This window comes from Tyto alba, unplaced genomic scaffold (genome assembly GCF_018691265.1).
Source record: "Tyto alba isolate M040663 unplaced genomic scaffold, T.alba_DEE_v4.0 Super-Scaffold_1, whole genome shotgun sequence".
Classification (NCBI taxonomy): Eukaryota; Metazoa; Chordata; class Aves; order Strigiformes; family Tytonidae; genus Tyto; species Tyto alba.
The window spans coordinates 6,415,994-6,431,370 of NW_024881261.1; the positions used below are offsets into that span (position 1 = coordinate 6,415,994).

Below are 15,377 nucleotides of genomic sequence, written 5' to 3' on the forward strand. Positions count from 1 at the left end.
AAACAGAAAGAGCCCAATGGGCTGGATACGTTGCACTGAGCACTGGTTAGTCACATCACCTTTGCTCACATTTGAATCCAAGACTTCAGTTTACTGATTCTGAAACATACTATCAGTGGGCAAAGCATTCACATCATGTTATTTGATATACCTGGAGAGAATAACTTATTCTTGTGCCATGAGAACACCCAGCCTTGTTTATTCCCTATAGGCAATATTAAAGAAAAAAATACAATGTTTTAGTGGTTATTTTAGGAACTACTGTGAAGACAGGCAAAATATGAAAAGCTTGAAATGGTCTGTGGCTGGAATGCAAAATAACAGAAGTGAAGCAGACAGGATAGTGATAAGGTGAGATAAGAAACAATGCCTGTGGTTTATCACCGTCATTCTGCTCACCACAGTCAGAGGAGTTCAGTTTCTGAAACGCTGCTGTCTACGCATATTAGCATGATGAGATAACTTTGTGTTAGCTCAGAAGTTAGCATAAGGAAAGAGATCTGAGCCATTTAATTTCTAAAGTAATTTGGGAAATCCACAGCTCCTCAGCCATCAAGAAGGGAGTTATGTCTTGAGGTACAAAAAATAAGACCAATGACCAATTATTAATTATAAACTACAGTTTCACCATGGAAGAAGCTGACATGAATTAAAAATATAACTTCAATAATATAAACTTTAATTTTGATAGAAATATAAACTTTCCCTATAGTTAAGGCACAACACTGGGTATCAATAAATTTGATGTTTTCTGACACTGTTTTACAGGGCAAGGTAGGGCAATTCATTGCAGCAAGAAGCACCAGTATCAGTGTCAAAACAAGACTCCTACTGCTGTAGTTTGCTCATTAACTGGACTGGTATTCGCATATACCAAGCATGCACTACCAAGAAGCATTCAAGTAGGAAAGCAACAGCTTTAACCACCTTGGAAGTCAAAATTAAATCATTAAATTATAAAAAATATTAGAAATTATATTGTAATAGATATTGATTGCATAAGAAGTATGTACACGAGAACAGAAGTTAATGTTTTATTGGTTCTTCACAGACTTTGATGGAAACATGTTATTACAACCATCATCTTGTAACTGCACTAAAAGCAATTCATTAAGTAATTTACATTTGCACTAAGAGGTACAGAACCAGCTGTATCAATAAATTACTTCTACCTTTTAAGAGCTTTTATTTCCCAATACAGTGCCATGCAGAGTATACACCTGCCACTTCTGATTAACAGTCTATAATCCTAATACGGAGCTTTATTGGGTTTCAGTGTCCTGCAGGATACAGGGTACTTAATATTCACCAGGAACATCCTACAAAGATAACTCAGAAGCTGTTTTTATCACTACAGAAATGAGAAGATCTGATGCCTCTCTTCATTTTCAGTAACCTTCTGTTTGTAGGCACATTTATGAAGACTGAGAGGAGTACTGGCAGAAAGTAAATGGTACAAAAAATGTTGCAAGAGGCTTCTTTCATTCAGTCCCTATTCAGTGCCCAATACAGCTCTGGGAATAGTGCAAGTTGATAGCATTTTTTAAATTACTGTATTTTTGAGAAGCTAGAAACAAAGCTTTCATACCATTTCCTGATAACATTTGATACTCTAATCTGAATGTATACAGCTTTCCCTACTTTTAATTCTGTGGGTGCACTTTTGTGTAGGGAAGAGCCAAAAGTCAAAGGAATTAAATGCTGGGACTCATAAGGACAAAAGGTGAGGGCAATATTTTTGTTGAGTTTGTTTTGTTTTTTCTTTTTTTTTATTTTTTATTTAATGTCACTGGCAAGTAGAGAACTGGTTCTCAAGGGTAGGTTTGGATTCAGATGAGTCAGTATCACTTGATGTAAAATATTTCTGAATATTTTAAATTAGCTAGCAATTGCAATGTGACATTTAATTAGCACATATGCCCACATTAGCCCTTCAGATATACGAGAAATCATTTTGATCAAGAAGGGATTGAAAATAAATTCTGATGCAGTTTTAAAAATATACATATTACCATAGCTGTCATATTTCCCAGATGTGCTGAAAGAAGAGAATTTCCAATATTTTATTCAGTCTTACTAGCAGGTTTCCCAGATTTGCCTTTTATACCCACTGATTTAACAGATATCTATCAGGGTATGAAGGATGAACTGCCCCTCTTTTTACCATCCTCCTTCCAGCTAGCATTGCACCCCAGTCAGGGTGAGCTGTGCTATTTCTGGGCCAACAAAACACACCATGATGTGAGACAGGTTCTTCAACAAGAACACGTCTAACTAGATGATGGAGTCTGTGCCAGTCAGTGTCTCTGAATGATTATTGAGCCACTAGACCCTTACAGCATCTAGGGCTGTGTTTATAAAGGCTTCATCAACTGTGCCCGAGATTAGACTCAAGTCTGCTACAGCACATGACTTGAGCCACATGTACCCACGCAGAAAATACATATGAATAGAAACAGGTTAAAACCAGACCCAACCCCTGTGTTCAAATTTTCTCTTCCTTGTTTGGTCCAAATTCAAGAAACAATATGAATTAAATGAATCAGCAAGGAGGCAACAGCTGGGGAGCCTGAGATCTCTTAAAAGCTCAGATCTTGAACTAAGAACAATATAGATTCACAACAGGAGTCCTGCAGCTTATGAAATAATACATAAATGATACATACATGTTCTTAGAATACCTGATTCGAAATAGTGAACCAGCGATCTTTTCACAAAGCTGAAAAACGAGTCTAGCTTGGTGTGTTAGAATATAATGTTAGTTTCCTTAGCACTGAAATTATACCTCTACTTCTTTCTCAATCCCTGGAATTTGAACTCTCTCAGGGTAAACTATTCCCTTCCTGTGACTTTATTTCAGTCATAGTAAACCTAAGAGGAAAGCAAAAGGATTATCTGAGCATGCATGAACAGCAAACGAACAAGCAATTAACATAGCCAGCGGTTTGTCTTGTGCACCTGAAAGAATCCAAAAGCTTCCAATCAATACAATCTCCTTGATCATGGGCTGAGCACTTTGAATGAGTGTAGCACTAAATGTCGCTGAGTATCCTTATTGCCAGTATGAAGTGACTGAATCTGGAAAACTCTCTTTCAATGCAAATAAAAATGGGTATTCAGGCATTAAACTACTTAACTGGCTTAGGTACAACCTTTTTACCATCATTTTTCTTCCTTACAGAAGTGGAATATTTGGAAATGAGCAAAGTGAAAGGAGGAAAGAAAGAACAGTTGGTTATGCTGCATTGCAGCTTTGAACAGAAGAGCAGGAGTCAAGAGTGGCTATGCTGAAGCAGGAAAAAAACACTGCAAAATGAGTCAAATTGACATATTTTGGCTTGTTTCACATTTTTAAAACTTTCTTTGACCTAATATTGAAAGTGATCTTTGCATCTTTTTCTTTCTCGTCAGCAGAATGTAAAATAAACCATTTTGAAACAAAAACATATTTGTTTTGGCATTTAGCTTCTCCTGAGGTGAAAAAGCAGTTCAGTTCTTGTGATCCCTGCTCACACGGAGCAGCGGTACACTTCAAGCACAAGGCAAGCAGGTCAGAGCTGCTACTTATTATGTCAGTCTACAATACTTAAGGCAGTCCAGTACAGCTGCACGACTGTAACAGAGATAATCAACAGTGGCAGTCTTACAGAAATAATAGATACCAGCAAAGTGAAAACTACTGGCTACAGTTTTCATTGCATTATCTCTCATTTTAGTTAATAAAAAGCATGATTTATGGTATTAATTTTTGCCTTTATGCTCTATTTTTATTAAATATACCCTATGATGCAAGCTATATCACAAAAGCCGTTTTAATGTGTGTGTTTGGGGAGGAGGGAATAGAGAGAAAGGAAATCATCAGTTTATGAACACTCATGTAGCCATTAGAAGTTTCAAAGCTGGCAGCTGTACATTGTTCTAAAGTGAGAAACAGAATTCATATTACAGGCTTAAATCACCTAAGCACAAATTTGAATAATGAACCAAAACATATTGCAGGCAGTCAAAATTTTGCTTTTGATGTTTTTTTAATGCTTATTACATCTCAAACTGTTTTCAGCCAAACAACTCGCAACAGTTCCTTGGACAGCTACCCTAGCTTTACAGCAATTTGATAGAGCTGAGTAGTCTGATAAAGTTTCTTCTGTTTTCATACCTGCATGCCACACTCCTATTGACTGCAGGTTTGGACCTGAAATGAAAGTCAGGGGTTAACTCACAAACCTGCTGAGTTTCTCTGAGTGGCCTAAGCTTTCCCTCTCCATTATTTCTGTCCCTCCATCACTCCTTCTCCAAAATTCCCTTTGTAGCTCACTGTCACTTCAATGTTTCTCACTCCTGTCCCTCCTGCGATAGCTCTTTAAGATCTTGCTTGTAACAAGGTTTAATCATTTGGAGGTGACAGCTTGGCCCTAGCACCTTGTTCAGGAGCACTCTCTGAAACACACTAATAGGTTCCTCCATGCTGCAGGATCTTGTCTCTGTTCAGCCACCGCTGCACCGTCCCCATAATCTCTTCAAAAGCCCCATATCAAAAACCTACCATTTCTGCACAAGAAATTTTCCTTCTCACTCACTCAGCTTTTCGTCAGAACCTGAATATTAATAATATGAACACAACTTGATAATTTGCTGCCATGTTATTTTTAGTCTAGAATATGTTTATGGTATGAATGTTTTTGATTTGTGTCCCACTCGTTATACACCACAGATCCCTTTAAACATTTGAGGGATAGACAGAGACATGACCTCGAAAGGGGACCTGTATGGCAGTGAAGACTATCCCCACATAATGCTGTACCTGGGGGGCTGAATAAGAACAAGGATTACATAGTATCATACAAATTGTTCACAACTAGAGCTGAGCTCCAAAACACATTTTCAGACTGCTTTTTGGACCAAAATCTCAGGAGCTGGTAAAGAAGTAAGAGAGGGGGCTTGGAACGATCTAGAAGGCTTAGTCAAGAGTTTCTTTATGTGAAATTAAAGCATTAATTTTTGATCAAGCAGGAACATATTATCTTAACACAAGCTTAAATTAAATATTTTTGGGGGGCATCCACTAAACTCATTTTAATAAAAAATGCATTTAAAAATGCAAATTTTAAAATTAAAAACTTCAGTATTATTAGACACATTTTTGGCCAAGTTATTTACTAAATGTAATACAAATTCACAAGTTATTTTGTTCACAGTTGCTGTATGCAATGACTTCATTATTCTCTAGGAAAAAAAGAGACCTGCCTAATGATATTCACAATCAAATCCAACTATATTAAAATCACTCAATCAAAAAACACTTGTATGAATAACAACATGTTCCAGAGCATTAATAATTATTTAAAAATATATATAGAAAGATATAGTAATGGGGAATAGAAACATCATTTTTAGCATTTTGTAGCACTCACTAAAGTCCAATAGCAATAGTTATACTCCTGTAAAGCACTTTGGACACTAGATGAATGAAATTATTAATGGTCTCTCTGCGGGCAGTGAAAGTACAGTCAGGCCACTAGATTTGTTCTCCCATTAGTGAAAATTGGCAGCTAATGAAAATGTAACACTTTATATCAAATTATACTCTCCTCTGTTGTTTTTGATTTGCAAGGCTTCACAACACTTGGCAGGGTGCCACAAATCCTTCAAAGTTGAAATATTTCTGAGCTGACATTTACACCTCCATTGTAAATTCTAAATAAGTAGTAGAACTTTTCACTCAAAATAAGAGTAAAATGTTTAACTTTAAAATTGCAGAGTGAGACATTTCACCTAATCTAGAATTTCATTTTCTCTACAGTGTCGTCAATGCAGAATATTTAGAATATGGTATCTGGCATGGCACTGTCCTCCAGTCATATGGGACCATCAGCTTCTGCTCAGTCTTTGCTAACATGTTCTCCAAGTAACTTTGAATTAGTAACACCATTTCCTTTTCTGCCCATCAACATGAGCCAAAAATCTCTTACAAGAAATTTTGCTTTAATGTCTCAACTTTTCCTGGCACACTGGGACACTCTCAGGCAGTATAAACCTCAGTCCACTAAGTCAATTCATGCTAGCTTACAAGTCCACCTAGTCTATCTCCTCACAGCCATGCAGCAAAGCAAAACTTTATATAAAATACTCCCAAGACACTTCAGTGTAACTTGATATTTAAAATTTCCATTGGTGGAGATTCTACACATGCCTCAGGCAATCTATCACAGCATACAAAAGTCCTTACAATTAGGTTATATTTCCCCACACTCAGCCTAAATTTCCCTTCCTACATGTTTAAAAATGTTTCCTTTCTGTACAATACCCAAAGGACATGAAGAGCAGTTTGCCCTCTCCTTTACAGCAGCTGCTTACATGTGAAGATTACTGCCATGTCTCCTCAGATTTCTACCTTAAACAGCTCAATTATTTCTATATTTTTCTCAGAAAATGTGTTTTCTATGCCACTCTTGCCATCTTTCTCACTCCTCCCCAATTCTCTGAAATTCACCTGAATAATCTTAATTAGCCACCTACTACAAAAACACCAGTTGTAAACCCTGTTACTCTAGCCTACAGTAAAACAATCCCCACTTACTGCATTTCATCTGTATGCAATTATAATTAAAATTCAGTGGTAATTTACAAAAGAAACTATTTAGCCATTTGGATAGTAAAAGCTAGAAGTGTTTTGTAATGCAGATAAATAGATACAATACACAGTGCCTATAGCAATCTGATTTATAACAAAGAAACATTCCTAATTTAATTTTCTGCAGAATCATTTAGATCAGTCACAGAGTTTCTTGCATAGAAATGACTTGTAGTACAACGATCACAAATTTACCTTCTACAAGACAAGGGAAAAACATGAATGGAAAGTACCTTTAAACTCATGTAGTCATGAAAAGCTTAGTTCAGGTGCCACATCTGATGACAACTTCGTCTTTTCTATGAAGGAAATCTAATTGGATCATCTGTAAAGCAGTTATTCTGATTCAGGAACCAATGAAGCTTTCCTTAATCATTCAAGTTTAAGTCCCTGATGTTCATTAGTGGATCACAACCAATACTTTAACTAGGGACATATGTATTATCTTTAGCTTTCTCTCTTTGACCACTAATTCTTGCCAATATAGATGCATCACTTAAACATAACCTATTCAGTATCGGTAGAGTGCTTACTGCAGAAAAAAAAAAAAAAAGTTACAAGACACACTAATGTGATCCTTAATCCACTGTTAGCATCGATGATTCTGCTAACTGTTTCCAAGTACTCACTTTTCAAAGTTGCCAGCAGATTGGGACACTATAAAGATCTTGGCTTACTGTGCCTGGCATGAGTGCATTCTCAGCAATAACACTGTACTTTTTAATAAAATCTTTGCCATAAGAAACACAGTTGTGCCACAGCTTGATTGTGCTTAGTTCAAAGTATAAAAATCAATTTTTTAAAAGAAAAATTTCCCTCACAGAAACCCCATCAATCTTAGTAGCACACTCAATAAAAAACATGCTCAATCAGGGCTGGGAGTAAATAAATGCAAAGTGCCAAAGTCAGTGAGTAAATAGGATTCAAGAAGGAGAGACACAAAGTCACCATTTACTCCTCAAAATTCTGGAGCAGATGCTTTGGTATTTACAATAACATCCTTTTTTAGCATGTATTCAGTGGTGAGTTTAGGCATGGACATCAACAGTAAACCCCATCCTATTAACAGGACAATTAGAATTCCTGCCATTAAATCTCCTTTTTCCCCTCCAAGAATCAGGGAAGACAAATAAATTTAGTTCCATGATCTAAAATTACTGATACATTAGTCCATAAAACAGTAGCTCTTGCACAGGCCAAAGTCTGCACAAGAAGACAGGTACACTTTCTCCTGAGTAGCTGTTATCAAAGTCAGTAAAATCCTACCCTAGTTTCAATAAATAAAATAAGAAAACAATGAAAACGGAAGCTTCATCTCAGCAGAACGCCAAGTACAAGTGTCTCCATTAGCTCAGTGATACTTCATAGAAATTAGGACAGGCACACAGTCATTTTGTTGTGCGTTTCATATTACACTAGGTATAATAGGTATTTATGGCCTTGTGTTTTTACAGTAACCTCTCAAGGACGCACAGCTGAGTAAAGTTAAAATTCAGGTTACTTCGTGATATATCAGCTGCATTCAGCAAGCTACAGAAGCTCCATGGCATTCTAATTCTTCCATCACTTCAAAGGTATAATAGACTCCACTGAGCACTGGAACAAGTCTGTTGCTTGCCACAGAGCTCAATATGCAACCTTTGATATACGTTCTCAGATCCTAAGCACCACAGAGGCTAAGGTCTTTTTTATAGCAGGTCTTTCTCTTAACTGTTCATTAACCCTGCTTGGTGAACTAGACTTCAACCTGGGCCACAAAACTAAATCCTTCCCTCATTTTAGGATCATCTAAATTATGGGTTACAATCCAGTAAACAGGTTAGTAATCAAACATGTTAACGTTCTCATTTCCTATTACCATTACTATTTGTGAAACTAACACAGAAAAAGTTCTAAGCATATTCAATGTTCAGCGGGTTTGGCTACTGTCCCCATACCTCGTGACGAAGAATTTATCAATTAAGTGAACAATGGTTGAGAAAAAGAAGTATTACTCTCCTTTCTTGATGAGAAATTAGGGTACAGAGAAATTAAGTCCAAGGCTTTTAAGATCAGAAGCCAAAAAATCAGGTACCAAACACAGTCAGAATTATAGTCAAATTGAGAATGTAGGACACAAAAAGACTAAGCAGCTCATGTGGCCAAATATCTACTTTCCTTTGAAAAATTCAGCTAGAGAGCCTAGGCTTAAAAGGTGATTTGAAATCTTGGTCCAACTGATTTGTGCAATTTGGCAGCATTTCTGTCAGCACAAGGAAATATATCTTAATGTCTCAGACTGGTGATTCCTTCTCGATACCATTTTGCTTATATTACCTACGGATCTCTGTCTGCTTGTGATTCTCTGCTCAGTCTACCCTCCAAAAACCCAGTAGGCAGGGCAGAGAAAAGTCAAGTGCAAACAGAGAAGAGTAAAGCGGAACTGCAGCATTGTGGAATTTCCTCAGCTAACTGATTTTCTGTCTGTGTTAACAAGACAATACATAGTATCATTTATGAAGGCAACATATGTAGAATATCTGGAAGATCACCACCCATGACAAAGAAAGTTCCTTGAAAGAGCTTTCCATGCTAAATTATGTTATGCATATTCATAACTTGATTAAAATATTGTAAACTTGCAAGAAACCCAGCATGCACAGAATCAGCTTTTATTTTCTTAAACCAGAGTATGAACATGGCACACACATTAGTCAATAGTGCACACTCACATATGTGTAATATATACGTATGTTAGCCTGCAGAAAAACATTTATTCCCAAGGGAGGCCGCTAATGAGAGCATGCTGTAGGGAAGCTATCCAATTACTCTGAATGACATTTATATTTTAATCACATCACACTCACTGAAGAGCTAGAGGTCTGATGAAGCACTCTCTGAAAGATCGTCTTTTTAATCAATTAGACAGCTCTAGAAACATCAGCAATATGCTGTTGACAAGTCATTGGGCTAAATATACTACAACACACAAATTCTTCTGTCTTCCTAACAAGACAATGATGTGATCTTCCAAAACTTCTGAAACAGATTAAAAAGTTTTTCTTGTAGGAGATACATGTTGTTCTGGTTTCAGTGTCTTGCCAAGAAACTAAGACATCTTTACTGTCACTTACAGACTCACTCTGAGCTACCACTCTATGAATTCTTTTTAGGACAGATGAAGAACATTGTTTTAAGGGCATCGCTCCTGTGTAAAAATATCAGGTTTGCTCACAAACCTTTTTACAATTGCCTTAACTGAATAAAACCAAGTCAGTCAAAACAATTTGCTTTCAACAAGCACTAATTAAGTGACAATTGCCACTATCCACATCGAGCAGGTAAAAGACTGACCATGTTTAACATGTGTTAGCATCAGGAAACTTAAGACGCTCCAAGTCATAGGAATAAGTATAAAATGAAGAAAACTGAGATGCAAGAACCTAAGTCAATCATTCTTCAAATTAGTGTTTGACTTTTTTCTATACACAAAGTGCATGCTCACAGTTGTTATATTAAACAATAGACCATTTCCACTTCTGAGATATTACATGAAAAATTTCACTTAAAAAAATCCAGTTCTGTACCCACAGATTTTTCTTAATAAACAAAAAACTAAACAAACAAAAATATGAGGTAGGTATTTATTAAAGTTGAGGTTTGATTGAAAAATGTTTGAAACTGCATAATGTAATAACAATGCTGGCATGAGAATTTTCTTTGCCTAGTAAGTAGCTAAGCCATCTCATTAGGATCAGTTCAGCCCAGTCAAAAGGTGTAAGGCTAAGTATTTTGAAAACTAAAAATGAATTTTTTAATGTTAAGAACTAGGGAAAACTGTAGGGCAAAACACTTCACTATCCTCCTTGCAGTCTGTAATTTGTGGCTTGAGAGCTATCTTGCTGAAGATACTCAAAGAACATCTATTTACCTTCCCAGTAAAGTGTGCATTATGTTTCTGACTACAACCAGTTGTGTTTGGGTTTTAGCTGGTTTGGTTTTTTAACTCCTGCTTCTGAATTTCAGGCATCTGTAGTTCATCTAGTAAATTTCTCCTAACTAATCCTCCCTTCAATACTAGTAAATCCGGAGGGCTAAAATGCCCTTCATCACAGATCTTTGTAGATGCACAGAAGCTTGAGTTGTTGAATTTCAATCTCTAAATCAGTCTTAAATTGCTAAGTGAACACTTCACAATTGCTAAGAACACGATCTAGAACCGAGTCAGTTGTTATCAGTATCCTCTCTGAATGTCTGCTGAATTCATCCAAACCAGTACACAACCCTCAAAGATGTATATTACTTGTAATGGTGTACATTCGCATGATACAAGATATCTTAAGTAACAAGTATAGATTTTTGTCTTTGGTGGAATGACTAAAGTTGATAATAATGAAAACTGAGGGGGGGAAAAGGTAGCCAGCCTTGAGTATAGAAAATACGACTGTTGTTGTTGTAAAATACATTCAAATTGGCAATACATTCAATTTCAGCAATCATCAACACAAGTTTTCACACCTCTGTTTTTATGAAATGACATTTATCAGCAAGCAAAACCACAACATGGAATATAAACCTTTTTCTTTTGCATTTTATGGTACAAAACATGCCAGTATATTACTCTATATTAATCAGTAGGTTGAAGCTAAAAAGACATCTGAGAGGCACAGATGGCTCACGACTGGCAAATAGCTATGGAACCATTATCTTCAAGGTCAGACTTCTAACACTACAAAGGTTGGTAGTGACCTAAAGTCATCAAACACCTTTTCACAATGAACTGGTTCTCGTCAGTCCAGCTCCTGGTGGACAAATATCTATGTCACAGCTGGCATTCACAGAGATGACCTCAGACCTCAACTCACTGAGCATTCCTTTCCACGGGGAGGGGGGGGGAAACTGTCCAGCCTTTTCATTCCTAGAAATAGGTTCTGCGCTAGAGCTTACAGTGCTGCTGCCACCAAATTCACCACTAATTGTTCATTCTTGAAAAGATATTTTAATAAGTTCAACACCCCATAAAAATCCTTGCCCTAGCTGTCTAGAAAACCACAGGAAAAAACTGTTTAAGCCTCAATAACATAAAAGTTTCAAAATACAAGTAACTGCCTCTTTAGAAAAACTGAGAAAAATACTGAGTACTATTTCAGTAGCAAAAGATTACTTTGCTGTTAAGATTATCTGAATATAAAAGGTATTCTATTGGTCTACCTAGAGATTACATTCCTTCAACCATTACAAGCAAATAAAGTGCAGTTCATCATGAAACTACCCACCAACCTACATTTAGAATACTATGGTGTCAATGAATGTTCTAAATGACCTACTACAATGTCAGAATTATGCCCCAGAATTCCAAGAACTACATGAAAATGTGAAAAGTGCTTGCACAGGCATTTGCCATTACAGAGACCCTCCCAAAAGCTTTTCCTTTAGCCACCCCTCAGATGATCTTAGAACCACAGCATAAAGAATGGTGAAAATTACAGAATCTTTTAGAGAGGAAATGGAGACAGAGACAAGTATAACCAAGAAATTTCTACTTATAATGGGTCGTGATTTACATATCATGGTAATAATCTATATGAAGAGATCTCTTAGCAAATAGTGTAAGTGATGAATTACACATGCAGTCATAATGAAGAGAAAGGTTCTGATGTAGCATCAGATCCTGTGGTCTTTTCTCATCCTGTAATTCCATATCTTCCAGAAAAAAAAAAAAAAAAAAAAAAAAAAAAAGAGTTCTGTTGAGAGGAACAGGTATACTTTCAAAGTAAGATGCAACTGAACTGAAAGGTATCAAAGGTACCTTACAGGTTTTTGAAGGTATCAAAGTTGATCCAAAAATGAAGAGGATTACACTTACCAAACATGTTGCAAATCAAAAGAACCGCATCAATATTCAAAATTAATGAGCACTGCGGAAATACTCAAATACCAGTAAATTGGGCAAGTTGTTCATTAACCATGAAAGGTTCAGAAAGGAATGGCATCAAAGCATTCCAGTATCACCAGCTGTAAGTCAGTATCACGGCTTAATAGATGCTCTATACTATTACTGCCTGCACCTGTGACCTACAGCATCCATTATTAAGCAGATAAACAAGTAAACAGTAGCAGAATCTGACCTGGTTTCTGTGATACTTCTGACAGATCACAAAGACTGAGGATACTCATCTTTAAACGTTAAGCAACTGAAATGCAAACTCATATGAAGAGTGGAACTTTTCATTGTTCAAATGCACGAACACAAACTGCCAGAAGAAACACGTACAGCCCTGAAAAGAAAGGGGCAAGCCTGCCTAAAGTACACAGAGCAAAATAATACATAACTGTTTTCTCCTAAAGCAGGCAGAAAGAGTGCTCCTGCAGCGATAGCCGCACATCTTTCAGCAATCAGGTTTTCATCACTTTCCTTCCCACATATCAGCATGGAGATACGCATCTCCAACCCAGCCACAGCCACACCACCTTCCATCAAGCGTGGTGGCTCCCAGCACCAGCGCTGTGGCTCTCCGGCTAAGGGTGCCTGCCCCGGGGCTCACTCTCTGCATGTTCCCGCTGGGGCAAGCCAGATGTTGAGGTGCATTTACAGTCTTGGCGGATGACACCTTTTTTTTTTTTTTTTTTTTTTTTTTCCCCGCTTGATTGCTTTTTGCACGCTTCCCTCACAAACTGTAGTTTCTCCCACAAAAACGTGGTCTTCGGCAAAACCCCAGGGCAGAGGTGGCTCCCCGCCGCCCCTGCAACGGCTTACCCCAGGGAAAAATTACACACACACACACACGCACACACACACCCCTTGCACCCCGGACGGGGGACCAGCGGCAGCTCCCCCTCAACTCGGGGCTCCCGAGAGGGCCGGCGGCAGCCTGGGGGGGTTCCCCCGCCGCGGAGGTGGGGGGTTCTGTGTCCCCACTCCCCTGGCCCGGCGATCCGCCACCGCGCCCGGGTGTGAGGAAGGACTCGGGCGCCGAAGGAAAGTTGAAGCAGTCTCGGAGGTACCCGGTGGTGCCGTCCCCCCCGCCCCCCCTCACCCCTCTCCCGCTGCCCGGTGGGGGGGGGGGGGGGTACTCACACGAAGACCCCGAAGAGCAGGACCCGTATGCCGATCTCGATCGCCAGCTCCCGCATGGTGGGTCCCGACGGGCTCCGGCAGCCCCGCGGCACCGCCTCTCATTCCCCACACGGGGCCGGGGGCGCGGGGGGGGGGGCAACTCGTCCGCCTCACGCCGCCCGCCGGCAGCCCGCCCCGCCGTGCCGGGGGAGGGCGGCCGCTTCGTAGAGCCCCGGGAGGTGCAGCCCGGGCCCCTCCATCCCCGCCCCTCAGCCTCCGCCGCTGCCCGCGCCTTCACGGAGCCGCCGCGACCCCGGCTGCGCGGGGAGCGGGCTGGCGCGGCCGCGGCGGAGCCCGGCGCCGGGGGGGCGGGGGGGGGGGAGGATCCCGGTGACTACCGCGGTGTCTCCCCACGCGGGGGCCGGGGTATCCTGGGGACTCCCCTCCCCTCCTTTCCCCTCCCTCTCTTCCTCCCTTCCTTCCCTTTCCCCTCCCTCCCTCCCCGCCTCCGAGCCGTCCCGCTCGGCCCCTCGGGGCAACTCTGCGCCCCTCGCCCCGCCAGCCCTTCTCGGTTGCCCCGGGCTTCCACCCCCGCCTAACGCCGAGGAGGGGGCCCTGGAGCCCTCTGGTGCCCTATGGGCGCGAAGGGACGTTGAGAGCTCTTTCTCCGTCTCATTGAATGCAACACCCTCCCATCCTCAGCTGGAAAGAAACGAACCCGTTGCCCATCAGTGCAAAGAGCTGGCGGTGCGTCCCACGGCACAGCCAGCACCGTGCCGGATTTCAGACCTCCCGGCGAGGGTACAGCTCCCATGGGGAGCGGGGCTGGCGCTTCTGGGCTCATCTCTGATTCGTAATGAAGTGCTGTGCTCCTGAAAATAAAATATTGGGGGGGGGCGAGGGGGGGGGGGAAGCACCACTAAACAGAGATAATAGAAACTGTTCATAAAGACTTAAACTGCTGGTCGTTTGTGCAACGGCCAATTACATACCAGACCACCCATGCTGACACTGAGTTTGGCACATTTACTTAATCTTTGCATAAAGGATTAACAACGTTTGAATACTTTCTGCGGCATGTATATAACAGGCTTTCCACCCCCTTGGACACTCATGCCATTTGAAACCCTGCTTCTTATTGTTAATGCAAATAACCCAGCATGTCGCTCTTGCTTCGCTGGGTCAGATGCTGCCCAGTATGTGATATTATAGCCCAAATGTGTGTTTTGTTCAGTGTCCCTTCATTCCCAGAGCTGACTGCAGCTCAACAAACAGGCAGAGGAGGTAGTTATGCAGGACTGCAAATTGCTGGGATGGGAGAAAGGCAGCAAAACAACCATGGCCTTGGTTTACTCCTGTGATTCTTCCATTCCTGCCGATGGCAAGCTCTGAGCCACCCTAATCCTTGTATTGCCTTAGCCTAGTTTTGCACTGAGTTCGTTTAACTTCCTCTCTGCATGGAGGGATTGAATCCTCAATATCCTTATTCTAAGAGAAGTTCAGCCTTAAGCCATGAAATGCAGCAAACTAATTCACATTTAAATGTATTTAATTATCTGTTTTCTTGTGGACTTTGAAGGCATGTCCTTCAGGAGAGCATTCATAGCTATTAATACTGCACACAGTTACAAAACAACCATCAGTATTGCAGTAGGGATCCAATTCACTTTACTACATGATTATTGCTAGAGAATTAATGCCAGAGAGGCC

The 15,377-nt window shown here is 40.2% G+C and overlaps 1 protein-coding gene across 1 annotated transcript in view; it reads right to left on the minus strand.

Annotated features, from left to right (window-relative positions):
- PLPP4 (phospholipid phosphatase 4) overlaps positions 1 to 14,123 on the minus strand; it is a 66,999-nt gene extending 52,876 nt beyond the window's left edge. Inside the window, exon 1 of the mRNA XM_042792130.1 lies at positions 13,689 to 14,123. Coding sequence (XP_042648064.1) covers positions 13,689 to 13,744 — 56 coding nt within the window. The 5' untranslated portion in view covers positions 13,745 to 14,123. The remainder of the gene's footprint in view (positions 1 to 13,688) is intronic.
- Between the last annotated feature and the right edge of the window lie 1,254 nt (positions 14,124 to 15,377).